This window comes from Buteo buteo, chromosome 5 (assembly GCF_964188355.1).
Source record: "Buteo buteo chromosome 5, bButBut1.hap1.1, whole genome shotgun sequence".
In the NCBI taxonomy this organism is placed as follows: domain Eukaryota; kingdom Metazoa; phylum Chordata; class Aves; order Accipitriformes; family Accipitridae; genus Buteo; species Buteo buteo.
The window spans coordinates 44,336,421-44,348,601 of NC_134175.1; the positions used below are offsets into that span (position 1 = coordinate 44,336,421).

At 46.4% G+C, this 12,181-nt stretch overlaps 1 protein-coding gene across 1 annotated transcript; it reads right to left on the reverse strand.

The window, feature by feature from the left end:
* Positions 1 to 288: 288 nt before the first annotated feature.
* Positions 289 to 11,815, reverse strand: LOC142031676 (5-hydroxytryptamine receptor 5A-like). Its single transcript, XM_075029372.1, has 2 exons — positions 10,772 to 11,815; positions 289 to 1,152 (listed from the first exon to the last, which is right to left on the reverse strand). The coding sequence occupies exons 1-2, from the start codon at positions 11,552 to 11,554 to the stop codon at positions 820 to 822; spliced, it is 1,116 nt and encodes a 371-aa protein (XP_074885473.1). The 5' UTR covers positions 11,555 to 11,815; the 3' UTR covers positions 289 to 819.
* Between the last annotated feature and the right edge of the window lie 366 nt (positions 11,816 to 12,181).

Genomic DNA, 12,181 nt, shown 5'->3' on the forward strand with positions numbered 1-12,181 from the left:
GCCTGTCTTGAGCTCACCTGGGTTTCAGAAAACAGGGAAAGCCTGAGCCCTGCAGAGTGAGAGAGTGCAAGGCAGGTGAAAACTCCTCGCTCAATTCTCCTCCTGTGCAAGCAGTGCGAGCACATTCTCAGTACCTCTAGATAATTGTACACTTGGCTCTAAAATTTCACTTAACCGCAGGGGGCATAACTGACCTGTATTTCACCAAGACTTCCCATCAAGGACTGCTGCTTGCTAGAGAACACGCAGCCCTTCAATCACACTAGGGCATGGTTTTGAGCTGCTTAGTCATCCATTTTAATTTCACATCAATTCAACAACTGATTCAATACAGCATGTTTATTCCCTTCCAAATAAATCTCAAAAATTAAGCCAGTATCCTGCCCATATCACAAACATTTCAGTATTGCTCAATTAGCAGTTCCCACTGGTGCCTTCGCTAATGATGAGAGAGCTACAGCATGGTACCTGTAGCTTGATTAGATGAGATCAGTCCAGTTAGATTTGACAGTCATGGTATTAGACGCATACAGTGCTTGGCTTGCAGACCTTAACACGTGTTGATTCAAAGAGCAGACAGGAGGTATTCACTGATTCCATCTTCTTTGCCAAACCCTGGAGCAGCATATATGTATTTCCAAGGGGGAGCTGTAAGCTCTCAGTAGGTTTATATCCAAACATCTTCTGTCTTCTTTTTCACTTCCTAAATCCTCTCAAACAGCTCTTGTGCATGAAAACGGTATGTATCACAGGCACGTTTCGCTCCAGAAATCTCTGTATTATGCAATAAAGGAACCAGTTTCTCCTCTGTGTCCCCTTTTACCTCTGCTTTACAAAAAGGTTCTTGAAGGCATTGTTGTAATTTTTGTTAAATGCTGTATAAATGAGAGGATTAAAGAAAGAATTGGAGTAGCCAAGCCAAAGAAAGATGCTTTTCCAGATGGGTGGGATGTTGCAGGAACAGAGGGGACTTATTAATTCTGTGATGAAGAAAGGGATCCAGCACAGTACAAAAACTCCAATTAAGATGCCAACCATCAGAGCTGCCTTTTTCTCTTTCTGTTCTCTCCATGTTTCTCCATCTGTCTGGAAAGCGATAGCTGCATGACGAGCTGTAAACACCATCTGTGGTTCAGGCGAAGCTTCCTTCACCTCAAAACAAAAGCAAACATGGATTCTTACCAAGACAATTTGTTTGAGTGAAGTATTACTTTTAAATGACAGCACGACATCTGTGCACCTACCACAAAAGGCCCCAATTCCGTTCCTTCCATGCTTAAAGAAAGAAAATGCCCCAGAGTGCCAAAATTACCAGACTTCTCATTATGTTGGAAAAGCTGCCGAGTGTGACTGACAAACAAAGCTAAATAAAGAGTAAGTGATGCCGTATGTGTTGTGGGCATTCTTTTTCAGTTTATTTTATTGGATGCCTTGACACCTACTGGGAAATCACGTTGTTAAGGAAGGCTAACAAAGGCATGTGCCTTCTGCCTATCCCTCTGCTGCTACATGACCTTTAGGGTTTCTCAGGCCTGAATCGTAAATGAGTTTCATTCCATTGCAGGCCCTTTGGGTCATTTCCGTAAGGTATTAGGGAGGGACCTGCAACAAATGCCTGCTCCTCAACTGCAAGATAAAGCTAATTTCTTCAGCCTAACTGCCTGGATGCAGAGCTCAAAATCCCATCTCTGGTGGGTGCAGAAGCTTGGCACTACCACTTGCTCTGCAGAAGGGACAGAGCATACCCTAAAAAACTCAGAAAAATCTGCAGGAAAATTTTTCCATCAGAACCTTTTTTAATGAAAGAATGGGACTTCAATTAAAGGAAAGTTTTAAGAAATGTGTCTGATCTTTGGAAAATGCTGATATTTCATTACCCCCTCAAAATCATAAATGCCTGAAATAAAACTGAATAGTCTGGAAATATTTCAGTGGAAAGTAAACCCTTCAAGAAGAGTCCTTTATGAAAGGCAGAACTCGGGTGCCTTCTGCTTTTCCTTGACAGAGGCTATCTCATCACAGGCACTTCTCCCTCCTGGAGAAGGACAGAGCAGTGTATCGCACCAGCTGCAGCCTGGTCACAGTGCCAACACAGTATATGACAATGGGAGCATAAGGATGCACCTGAAATGACATAGCCTCAGGCTCTGTGCCACCATTTTGAATTAGCTTATACAATACTCTGGTGGTAATCAAAGAAAATCTTTGCTGAAGAACCAGCATTTTCTGGTCCTCATTTTCTCTCTTCTGTCACCTGTCCTTTATTTCACTCACATCTACTTGGTATTCTCACAAAAAGTGCTCCATTGCCAGAAAACCACCATTTCAATCAGCCTTCAGTTCAAACTCTGGCTTCAGCAGAATTTACACAGGACGGGAGAACATCAGCTACTCCAGACTACCAACAGTACTTCCTGGCTCTGTCTCTCTCGCTAAGGGCAAGATACTCATCTGTGCACTAAGCACAGCACAGTGCTCTGGGTGGCAGCGAGACTGTGGCAAGCAGGTTCTGGGCACAAGTTATTAATGCGCTTAGAGTCTCACAGGAAAAAGATACTCCCTTATGATTTTAATCTGAAGATTAAAGTATCTGTGAGTTTAAAGTTCTTCTAGGCAGTACAGTTGTGAGGACAGTGCAATAAAATAAACAGTTTAAGGATGCAACCTGAGGCTCTAAAATTTGCCTAAGTGATAATTCACAGGCACTGCAAGACTTTGACGCCACACCGAAGATGGCTTGTTGTTAAATTAGCTACATATTCCACATGCATGTGGCACCTTTGTGCAAGCTTTACAATAGATGGAGGGCCTCTGTTTAATATGAGCACAGCAGCTCGGAGAGGGAAGCACTGGCAATGGCTGAACAATCACTCTTCAAGATGGATATCCCTGTGTTCACCCTCAGACATGAGACATGGCTGCAGAATGTAAGAGCAGCAGATTATGGGCACAGGCAAATAATGGAGGAAAATGAAAATCACATCTGTCCTGACAATTAAAATGGGACACCCCTCATGTAGCAAGGATCACACCATTTGTCTGCAGAAGGACTTGCTCTGCACATCCTTAATCACACTCTGCAAAAAGGGATGAATGTATGACACGAGGACAAATTTGTGACAAGCAACCCTGAAAGATTATGTCTTAGCCCCGAGGAATAGCTACATAAGTACACCTCTTGGGAAGAGGCATACAAAGGACTTTGTCACTAGCATCGGGCATAGTTTGGTACTATATTTAACCTTCAACTCTCACTCAAAAGATAGAGCTTGCAGTGTGCCATCATCAAATCGGAGCCTTTTCAGTACTTCAGGTTTTAGAAGGCTTGTGACTGAACTGCAGAATTTAGTAGTAGTGACTCTTTTATCACTTAATTACCTATTGTGAGAAAAAGTTATTTAATTTATTTTGATAGAAGATACCACAGTCCTCAGGTGTTTTCCCTAATGAAGCATGCATTTACAGCCTGATCATGTTCCTACAGAAATCAGAGGAGTTTTCACAAACTTCACTAGTTGTCAGATCAGGCCTCTGAATAGTAAAGAGCAAATGAAAATAGATCACGATTATTTTTTGTAAATTACAGGACAGTAGCTGTCTTCCTATCTACGTAATTTCTACTTTCTCTGTTGTCATAGCTGCTTTTTCAATTATTTTTTACTAGTTCTGCCTAGGACTTCTGAATAATGTTGCAATAACAGTAATAAAAGTGCAAATAGCAGCCTGGTGCTTTAGGAAAAATAATGGGATGTCTCATGGAACTTTCCATTAAGTAAACTGTGTAAATATCCCTGGCAGACTGGAAATATTTTGCTTCAATTTTCCATAAGAAATCCTTTGAAAAGGATACACAAAATGTTCTTGAACGGGTAACTAGTATCTCTGCTCAGCAAGGTCCTTCAGCCTGTGCTTTCAACAGGGCTTACACAAGCATTTAAACCTCGGAAGCTGTATGAAAGCTCAGCTTTCCATGATCATCAGTGTCTAATGCTCACTCTGTACGTTGTTTCCAGCTGGCCAGCCGCACACGCTGTGAGCAACACTCGCTCAGTTGGCTCTCCATCAGACTCACCCGCCACAACACTTGCCTCTTGGGCATTCCCAGCATGGGGTAGCGTTCCAAGTGCCAGCCCCCGGTGTGAGTGCTGCCACTTGGCAGACTGGCGATCCACTGGCCAGCTGCTCCTGGCTTGTACTATGACAAAAGGGACCAGACTTTGCAGAGGGTTTCTAGTGAGGCCCTGTGCTCAATGCCCCTGTAAACCTGTCAGCTTTTCGGTACTGTGCTCCCTCCCTGCCTGGTCACCATAGACACTTACTGCAGGACTGCCAGCATCTCATCCCTGCTGTGGGCACCGATTCATCAGGGGACAAGTCCACTAGATTTTTGAAGTTAAACATGGATTTAATCTGAAGTGCCATTCATATCAGAAAATATGTATCAATGCAGACTGCAAATCTGGGAAAGTCCAACCTTTCATTATAATTTCAATTTTTATTGCTCTCTATATGATTTGCTGCAGACCTGACTCATCTCCCTGGCCTGGTTGGTGCAGGATTATCCTTGCTACAACTATCAGCCCCCAAGACTATGTTGTCAAGGCTGTTTGCTAGAAGCCAACCCACACAAAGTACATGGAAAGTAAATTAGTCTACTGTAGGCAAATGCTGTTGCGGTACACCGTGCTGGCAGGGGAACCATGCTAAAGGATTCTCCCCCTTATGCAGGCATAGGGTAATCCCCTGTAATTTGGCATTGTATGAACAAGAGCACAGGCCAAAAAGATTATGTAGCTACTTTCCAGCCTTGCCAGTTGTGATTTTCTTGAACTAAACACAGCTCTGACTATACCAAATTTGCAGCTTCCACTGCCAATCCTGGAGGCTTTGCATGACTCCAATTTCTAACGTAAATCAGAATAATTTACCGTTATCCCTGTGCCACGTGGAACACAGGACAAGCCCAGTACAAAACCTTTCCTCCCATTTTGGGCCTACTGATGAGCACTAGCAAGCAGACTGTGACAGGGGAAAAGGTGGTCACAGACTGTAAATTAAAGCAATCCATGAAGATGCCTTAGTTTATACTGGGGACATATCTCATATGTGAGCATCACTGTACTGTGTTGCACCCTGTTCTCACTCGGTGGCTAGCAGCACACTATGCCTCGGGCACCGCTTTCCTTCCCTCCACCCCGGTTCTGCTCCAGGAGCTGTGAGTCAGGACTAGTGGGGAAAAAACTTGGTATGAAAGGACTGCTACTCTGAGGCCAGATTTAGGTTCTGAATTCGTGAAATCAGCCATTTCCAGGACAACAGGCTTTGAGAAGTGCAGAGATGACTGCTTTCCAGTAAGAGTATCATAAAGAGAGTTAAATGAAGGAAAAGAGCTCTCAAGTACACATTCTTCTACAGGCACAAAGGAATTTGGTTTTAGTTTCAGAATTCATTCTTCTCTACGTTGATCAGCAGTTGCAGTTCAATGCCACTTCTGTTGTCTGTCCCCAGTAAATTACTACTACTGAATGGCTGTATGTTCCCAATTCCTGTGTTCCTAGCAGTGTTATAGAAAACATGCCACCAAAGAGCTTCTGATGAAATCCCTTGATTTAAAATGTTCCTTACAGCTTTAATGATTGTTATTACTGGTCCTTCATGGCAAGTACTGTATATCTGTTTGTACTGTACCTCCAGGGTCTGCAATAACAAAACAACAGTAAAGATGAAACATCAATCAAATCTGACTTACTACGACAAATTCAGAGTTTTACCTACTACAGCGTGATTCAGCAAAGATCATGACTGCCTCAGTGCAGCTTTGGCATACTTCTTGCTCTTTGAACAAGAACACAAGAAACTGAAAGGCACAACGAAGGATTGTTTTAGGGTGGTTTCGAGGATTCCCGAGAAGACGAACACACACACACTGACTATAAGGGGAAAAAGCAAGCATTTATTAACTACGATGTGCGTTATGCTAAGGGTATCCTGTAAAGCAAATTAACATACTGACCCGAGGACTGTGAGGAAGATGGACCATCCGTACATTCTTGTGCCGTCTTGTGCCGCGAGCTCAGCCCAGCAATCGGTAGGTGCCAGCTTTACGTGGGCATCCCCATGGAGGCAACAGTGGCCTCACCGTACACCAGCCCGATGCTCTTCAGAAAAAACCCAGTATTTATACATTTGCAGAGGAACGGGTTTCAGCACACATGGCCAGCGGGTGCCAAAACACGCCTCGATTGTAACATAGGGAGCCTATGACGCTTGCCCTCACTGGCCAGGTGCGCTGCACAAGCCATAGCCACCCTGTCTATTGGTTCATGGGCTTTGTACATGTGGCATATTGTCATCATCCAGCAGTGACGTGCCAATCATGCACATAACTGTGCTGTGCAACAGCCTGCTGCCCGTCCTCCCCTGGTATTGCTCAGCTCTCTTTTCTCTGTGGTCAGCATTCCAAGCAACAGGCAACAAACCATCCATTTTCTGTGCTGATTGCGTTTTCCTCAGCTATCTACCTCTCCCCCAGTGTTCATCCACAGACCAAAATCCCATCTTTTAACTCATCCATATACAAGCATCAAAACAGAGGAATGTCTACACTTTCTTGGATGCTCCACCAATATGACAAACAGGACATTTGATAGGGAAAAGAACACCTGCCTTCTCTCACAGGATTTTCTTCTGCTGTAAATAGCTCTGCATTTCTCCCAGGAAATCACTAGCCACTCCACTTCCTGCCTCACCTTTCTCCTTTCTGTCATCTGTTGTCACTCTTCCATTCAGCTGCACTTTGTTTCCTGACCCATCTCTTCTACTTGTACAGTCAGAGGCAGAAATAAGAAATAGAAGGCCTGTGACTCCTTCAGAGGAGAATCTGTTTTCTCTCCCATATTGTGCTGAATATTTACATGGGTTGGAGGGGTTGAACGGGCCAGGTGCAGAATAATACTGCACAGTTGGAGCTCTGGCGCCTGACACTATCTGAAGTGGGAAGGACTCTCACAAAACTGATAAGGTTTGGATCAGGCTTAATTACTCATACACTATACAAAGTACTTTGAGAGGGGAGAAAGAAAAAAAACAAAACAAAAAAACCCAACCATCAACAGAACTGTTTTTTAACTCCTCACATGGAAATTTAATCCTAACTGCCATTGCTACAATCTAAGTAATCCTGACGTTCAGTCTACCATCCTTGGTTTTGCTGGGCAAAACCTATGCTACAAGTGACTTCATTGATTTAAAAGGGCGCTATCCAGCAGATTCTGCTGTTTTTCAAGCAGTCTCATTTATTTCAACTGGACTGTTTACAGAGAGAATTATTACCTACTGTCAGTAAGGTGTGACAGAGTATAGTTCTCTGTCAGTGATGGTATGTCACTAGTTTTTTTATGAGGGTCACTCATGTCAGTATTGACTGTAGAATTCACTTTTTAAGGAGTTTCATAATTAGCAAATAAATAATTATAAAGGCACCAGCCTAATTTAAGGTCCCAATTCTGCAATATTTTTGTTTCAAGGGAAAGTAAGAAACAAGGTCTCAGTAAAACTAGAAGCACCTCAGATGTTTCGTGTCCATCTCCCTCACCTGATTTTTTTTCAAAGACTTTAAAAAGTGTTTTTCAAAAAACACAAGTAAAATTTTAACCCAAAATGACTCAAAATAGTTATTTTGTAACTATTCTATTCTGCACCTCTGTAAGAGTATAGAAATATAATGTATGTATTCCAACTCTCAGCGCGGAGACAACTGCCCTTTCCCTGTATGTATGTACACATATATATATACAGTGGCAACCTGCAAAGCACTTTCGTGCCTGGCTCTGTTGGCTGAAAAGCACCGTGCAAAAAAATCAAGGTACCATCACAACTGTTTCACTTGGTGCATTGGTTTCGTCAAGCCATTTCTACTTGCATATGAGTACTATGACCTCAAACCTTTTCCTCCTTAAATTAACTTGCTAGAATTAACCAGCTACACTGCTGGGTAGACCTCAGGCCATAAACTGCAGCCCTGGCACGCAGTTCCAATCCAGCGCTACCTGACAGCTAATTCCCGAGTGCAACACAGACGTCACTCCCAGCAGGGATCACAGCTGTTACTACTCACCTCCAGCCGTGGAAGCACTGCCAGCCTTTGGCATCTGCTGCCAAAAGCCCCTCTAATGTTACACAGATCAGCTAGTGCAGGGCACCCAGGGTAAGAACTGACACAGATGCAGAGGGGACTTCACACCCAGAGTAACAGTGACAAAAGAAAAATGTTGCAAGGGTGAGCACAACAGGTGAGCATTCTCAGAAAAGGAAGGGATGAAAGAAAGTAAAGGTAGGAGAGACATCAGATGAGAAAGAAATGAGTTAAAATTAGAAAATGAAAATTAGAATGAGTTGATGGGCAAAACGAGGTAAGTGGAACAGAATTTGCCCCATCAGAGATGACAGTGCTGACACTGACAGCCTAATTACCCCTGGATGTGAAGAAGCAAAGCTGGATCACGTCACTAGGTTTGCCACATACCCTGGCAATGTTATCTTTGTGTATGCATGTTAAAAAAAAAGGGTTTTGCCAAAGGAACAGTAGTGATGTGTTTGAAGATTCTTCTCCAGAATTCACTGGGGAACTGCTACTGTTCCTGTGGACATGATGGATCCTGCTCCTAAAAGCTTAAATGAGATCAGGATAAAACTCGGTGAGTAAGTCTCAGTCTCTTAACTAACTTAGAAAGAAAACTAAGAAGAAAGGCATCCTGAATGCCAGCTCCCTTGATCCACAGGTTCAGTTAATGTACACGTGTACATCTGGGGATCAGCTCTTCCTTTAGATGATGAGTAAAGGTTTGCACATGAATCACAAAAGTCTTTTTATTTAAGTAAGTCAGTAAATGAAGCTGGGACAATGGGGAAGGTTGCCACTATATACCAATTGCAGATTCAAGAATCACTGTTATAAAAGGAGAAGTTAATATGTCAATCACTGCCAATATAATAAAGATGAAGAACTGCTGGTATTGCAATAACAGCCATACTGGCAACCCCTCCAAAATGGGTATTCAGCTCACACTGACAGTAGCTCTTTTGTCAGTATAGCCTAAACCTGCTCCGAGACACCGCATCAGCAAAAAGCACTTACCTGCCAGTCTAGCTGTGCCCACGCAAGGGCTTTTGCAGACAGAACTAAGACAATTAGGAGCCAGATTTTTTCATGTTAAAACTAACGTACCAACAATGTATCTCTGTATAGGCTAAAATTTAAACAGCAACACCTCAGCTCATTTAGCTTCCCAGAATTTTAGATTCCAACTACTCCTGTATGAGTATGTGTGTATGTAAAAGGTAAAGCATGCAAAACCACTGTAAATATTCAGTTAGCTTTTGTGCTTGGGAAGATTATACATTAACACCAAGCAATATATTCATCACACTTATAACAACTTGGAAAGAAATTTGGTGCAAACAAGCAGTTGAAGGCTGTAGGAGAAAAAAAGAATGCCACTAGAGGAGACATTCTCATCTTTTCTAACACATTTTCTGTTTTTGCATAGAAGACAGCTTCATAAATCGATTTATATTATAACAATCTTCAAGACATCAGGACCCAAATTTGCAAGTCTGACCACATAATTGCCAGTGCTGTTATCTCTTGCTAGAATCAGGGGACACAACCTACTTTTATTCATTACCATAATAACATTTCCTACCATGACTCCAAATCAAAGTTAGAGGGATTTAGCAGAGTAGTGAGGCTCTGCAGGATTAGTCCAAATTGAACAGAAAATGCTCCATGTTTCCTTATGTATCTTTAACATCCACACAGATCATCTTTTGTTATTGAGGAAGGGATTGGATTTAGCAAGTACAACATGCAACAACAGAAATGCACTATAAAGAATCAGTTCCTCCACAGTCAGGAGTGAGAGTCAGGGTATGTGACAGAAAGAGGGAGTTTACAGTGAGCACTACCGAGCACCTTGGTGACATGGGATGGGTGACAGTGTCGTTATGCAGAGAGCCTGACTTAATGGGACACAAAGGGCCAACCCCAACCCTTCTGGAGGGACGCAGCTTTCCCTTCAGCTAGGTGTATCCTCAAAATGAATGAGACCTCCCATGTGACTTGGGCTTTGCAGGATTACAGGCAATGTTTGGGATAAGAAGAGAGAGGACATGTTTTTTAAGACAGCTGGTAATTTTCAAATAGAAACAATTTATGCAGTGAGCAGCATGTTCCCACTATTCATGGTAAAATAGCACAAGCACATAAATAAAGTGTATAATCTGCTTATTAAAATCTATTCAGACACTGATAGATCCCACACAAAGTCTGTGCCAGCAGATAAATGTGCATGCATTTACTGTGTACATGACCTAGGAATTTGTTTATGTCTTTGCTTACCCCAACACCACTGTAAAAAGATAAAGAGGAAAAATAAAAACAATGAATGGTAGGTTCAGACTAAAGAGACAGTTTTTAAATGGCTCTCCAGCCTGACAGCGAATGCACCTGTCACTTACTTTTATAGCACACTTAAGAAAAAAATGTGAATAAAACTCTTCTCCAAGAGTGGCACTTTTTTACTGGCTAATTACCACTCACGTCCAGCCTGTAACAGAGCTAAATTCACACGAGAGCCCCAGGGCACATCTCAGTTTTCTTGCTGTGCCGAAACCACCAATGCAGGGGTGACGGCTGGGAGCAGACGAGAAGCAAGAGTGCAGGTGCCCGGGGGAGGCAGCGGGGGTTCTCCTCCCTGTCCCCCACCCTTACCTGGGCAGCCTCGGGCAGGGGCACCACGGCGTTCCTCTTGCGGCCCCCCATGCGGAACTTGGCCGCCTTGTAAATCTTCCAGTAGACGAAAAGCACCACGCAGAGGGGCAGGTAGAAAGCCCCACCGGTGGAGACGATGGTGTAGGAGGGCTCCTGGCTGACCTGGCAGCGCTCCTGCTCAGGGCTGTAGGTCTCGCCCCAGCCGAAGAGGGGGGCAAGGGAGATGGCGGCGGAGAGCGCCCAGGTGAGAGCGATCATGACGTTGGAGATGCGGCGGCGGGTGAGCAGCGTGTACTCCAGGTGGCGGGTGATGGACCAGTAGCGGTCCAGGGCGATGGCAGTGACATTCCAGATGCTGGCCGTGCAGCACAGCACGTCGAAGCAGACCCACACGAGGCACAGCTCCCGGCCCAGCCGCCACCGCCGCCCGGCCGACAGCTCCTTCACCAAGCTCAGCGGCATCACCAGGGCCGCCACCAGCACGTCCGACACCGCTGTGGAGGCCACGAGGTTGTGGGGCACCCGGTGGAAAGCCTTCACTCGCAGGATGGTCGCCAGCACCAGCAGGTTCCAGAGGAAGGTGGCCACAGTCAGGAGCACCAGCAGGGTCAGGACGAGGATGGTGAAGATGGAGAAGGGCTCCCGGCCCCTCCACGCGCTGCCGCCCACCAGCGCGGAGGCAGCCGAGGACGCGTTGCCGTCCGCGTTGGCTGACGAGGCGTTGGCGCCCATGTTGGCCTGACACTGGCCCCGTGGGGTGCAGGGGCTCAGGGTCTCCGCCATGCCCGGGGCTGCAGCTCGGCCCCTCGCTACTCCCGCACACGAGCGCTCTCCCCCTTCCCAGGCCGCCTGACGCCCCGGCACCGTCCCCAGCCTTGCTGCCGCGGAGCGGGAGCCCACACCGGGCCTGCCCTCAGCGGCCGCCCGCCAGGCACCGCCGCCTGAACGCAGCCCGCGGCTCCGCCGGGCACCCGCTCCCGCCGGCGCCCGCCGCTCCTCACGCCCATACCGGGCGGCTGCGGCGCCGACGAGGAGGCTCGGCGGGACCGCGGCGGCGGGCGGGCACGGGGGAGGGCGGCACCGCCGCTCCCGCCCCGCCCCAGCGGCCGCCTCGGGGGCGGTGGCGGAGCCCCTCCGCGGCGGCCGGCCCGCTCCGGGGTGGCGAGGGGCGCTGCCTCCGCCGCCTGCTCCCTGTGGCCTCCGTGGGGCTGCCGGACACCCGCTTCTCCCCACGGCCCCCGTGAGGCGGCGGGACACCCCCTTCTCCCCCCGTGAGGCGGCGGGACACCCCTTTCCCCTCACAGCCGCCATGAGGCGGCGGGACACCCCCTTCCCCTCATGGCCCCCGTGAGGCGGCGGGACACCCCCTTCCCCTCATGGCCGCCGTGAGGCAGCGGGACACCCCCTTCC

Bases quoted from the DNA above. Each gene is read 5' to 3' on its own strand.
- LOC142031676 (XM_075029372.1), bottom strand. From the start codon at position 11,554: ATGGCGGAGACCCTGAGCCCCTGCACCCCACGGGGCCAGTGTCAGGCC. The intron at 1,153-10,771 runs GTAAGGGTGGGG...TTTTGTTTTGAG, and splicing joins CCCTGCCCGAGGCTGCCCAG to GTGAAGGAAGCTTCGCCTGA.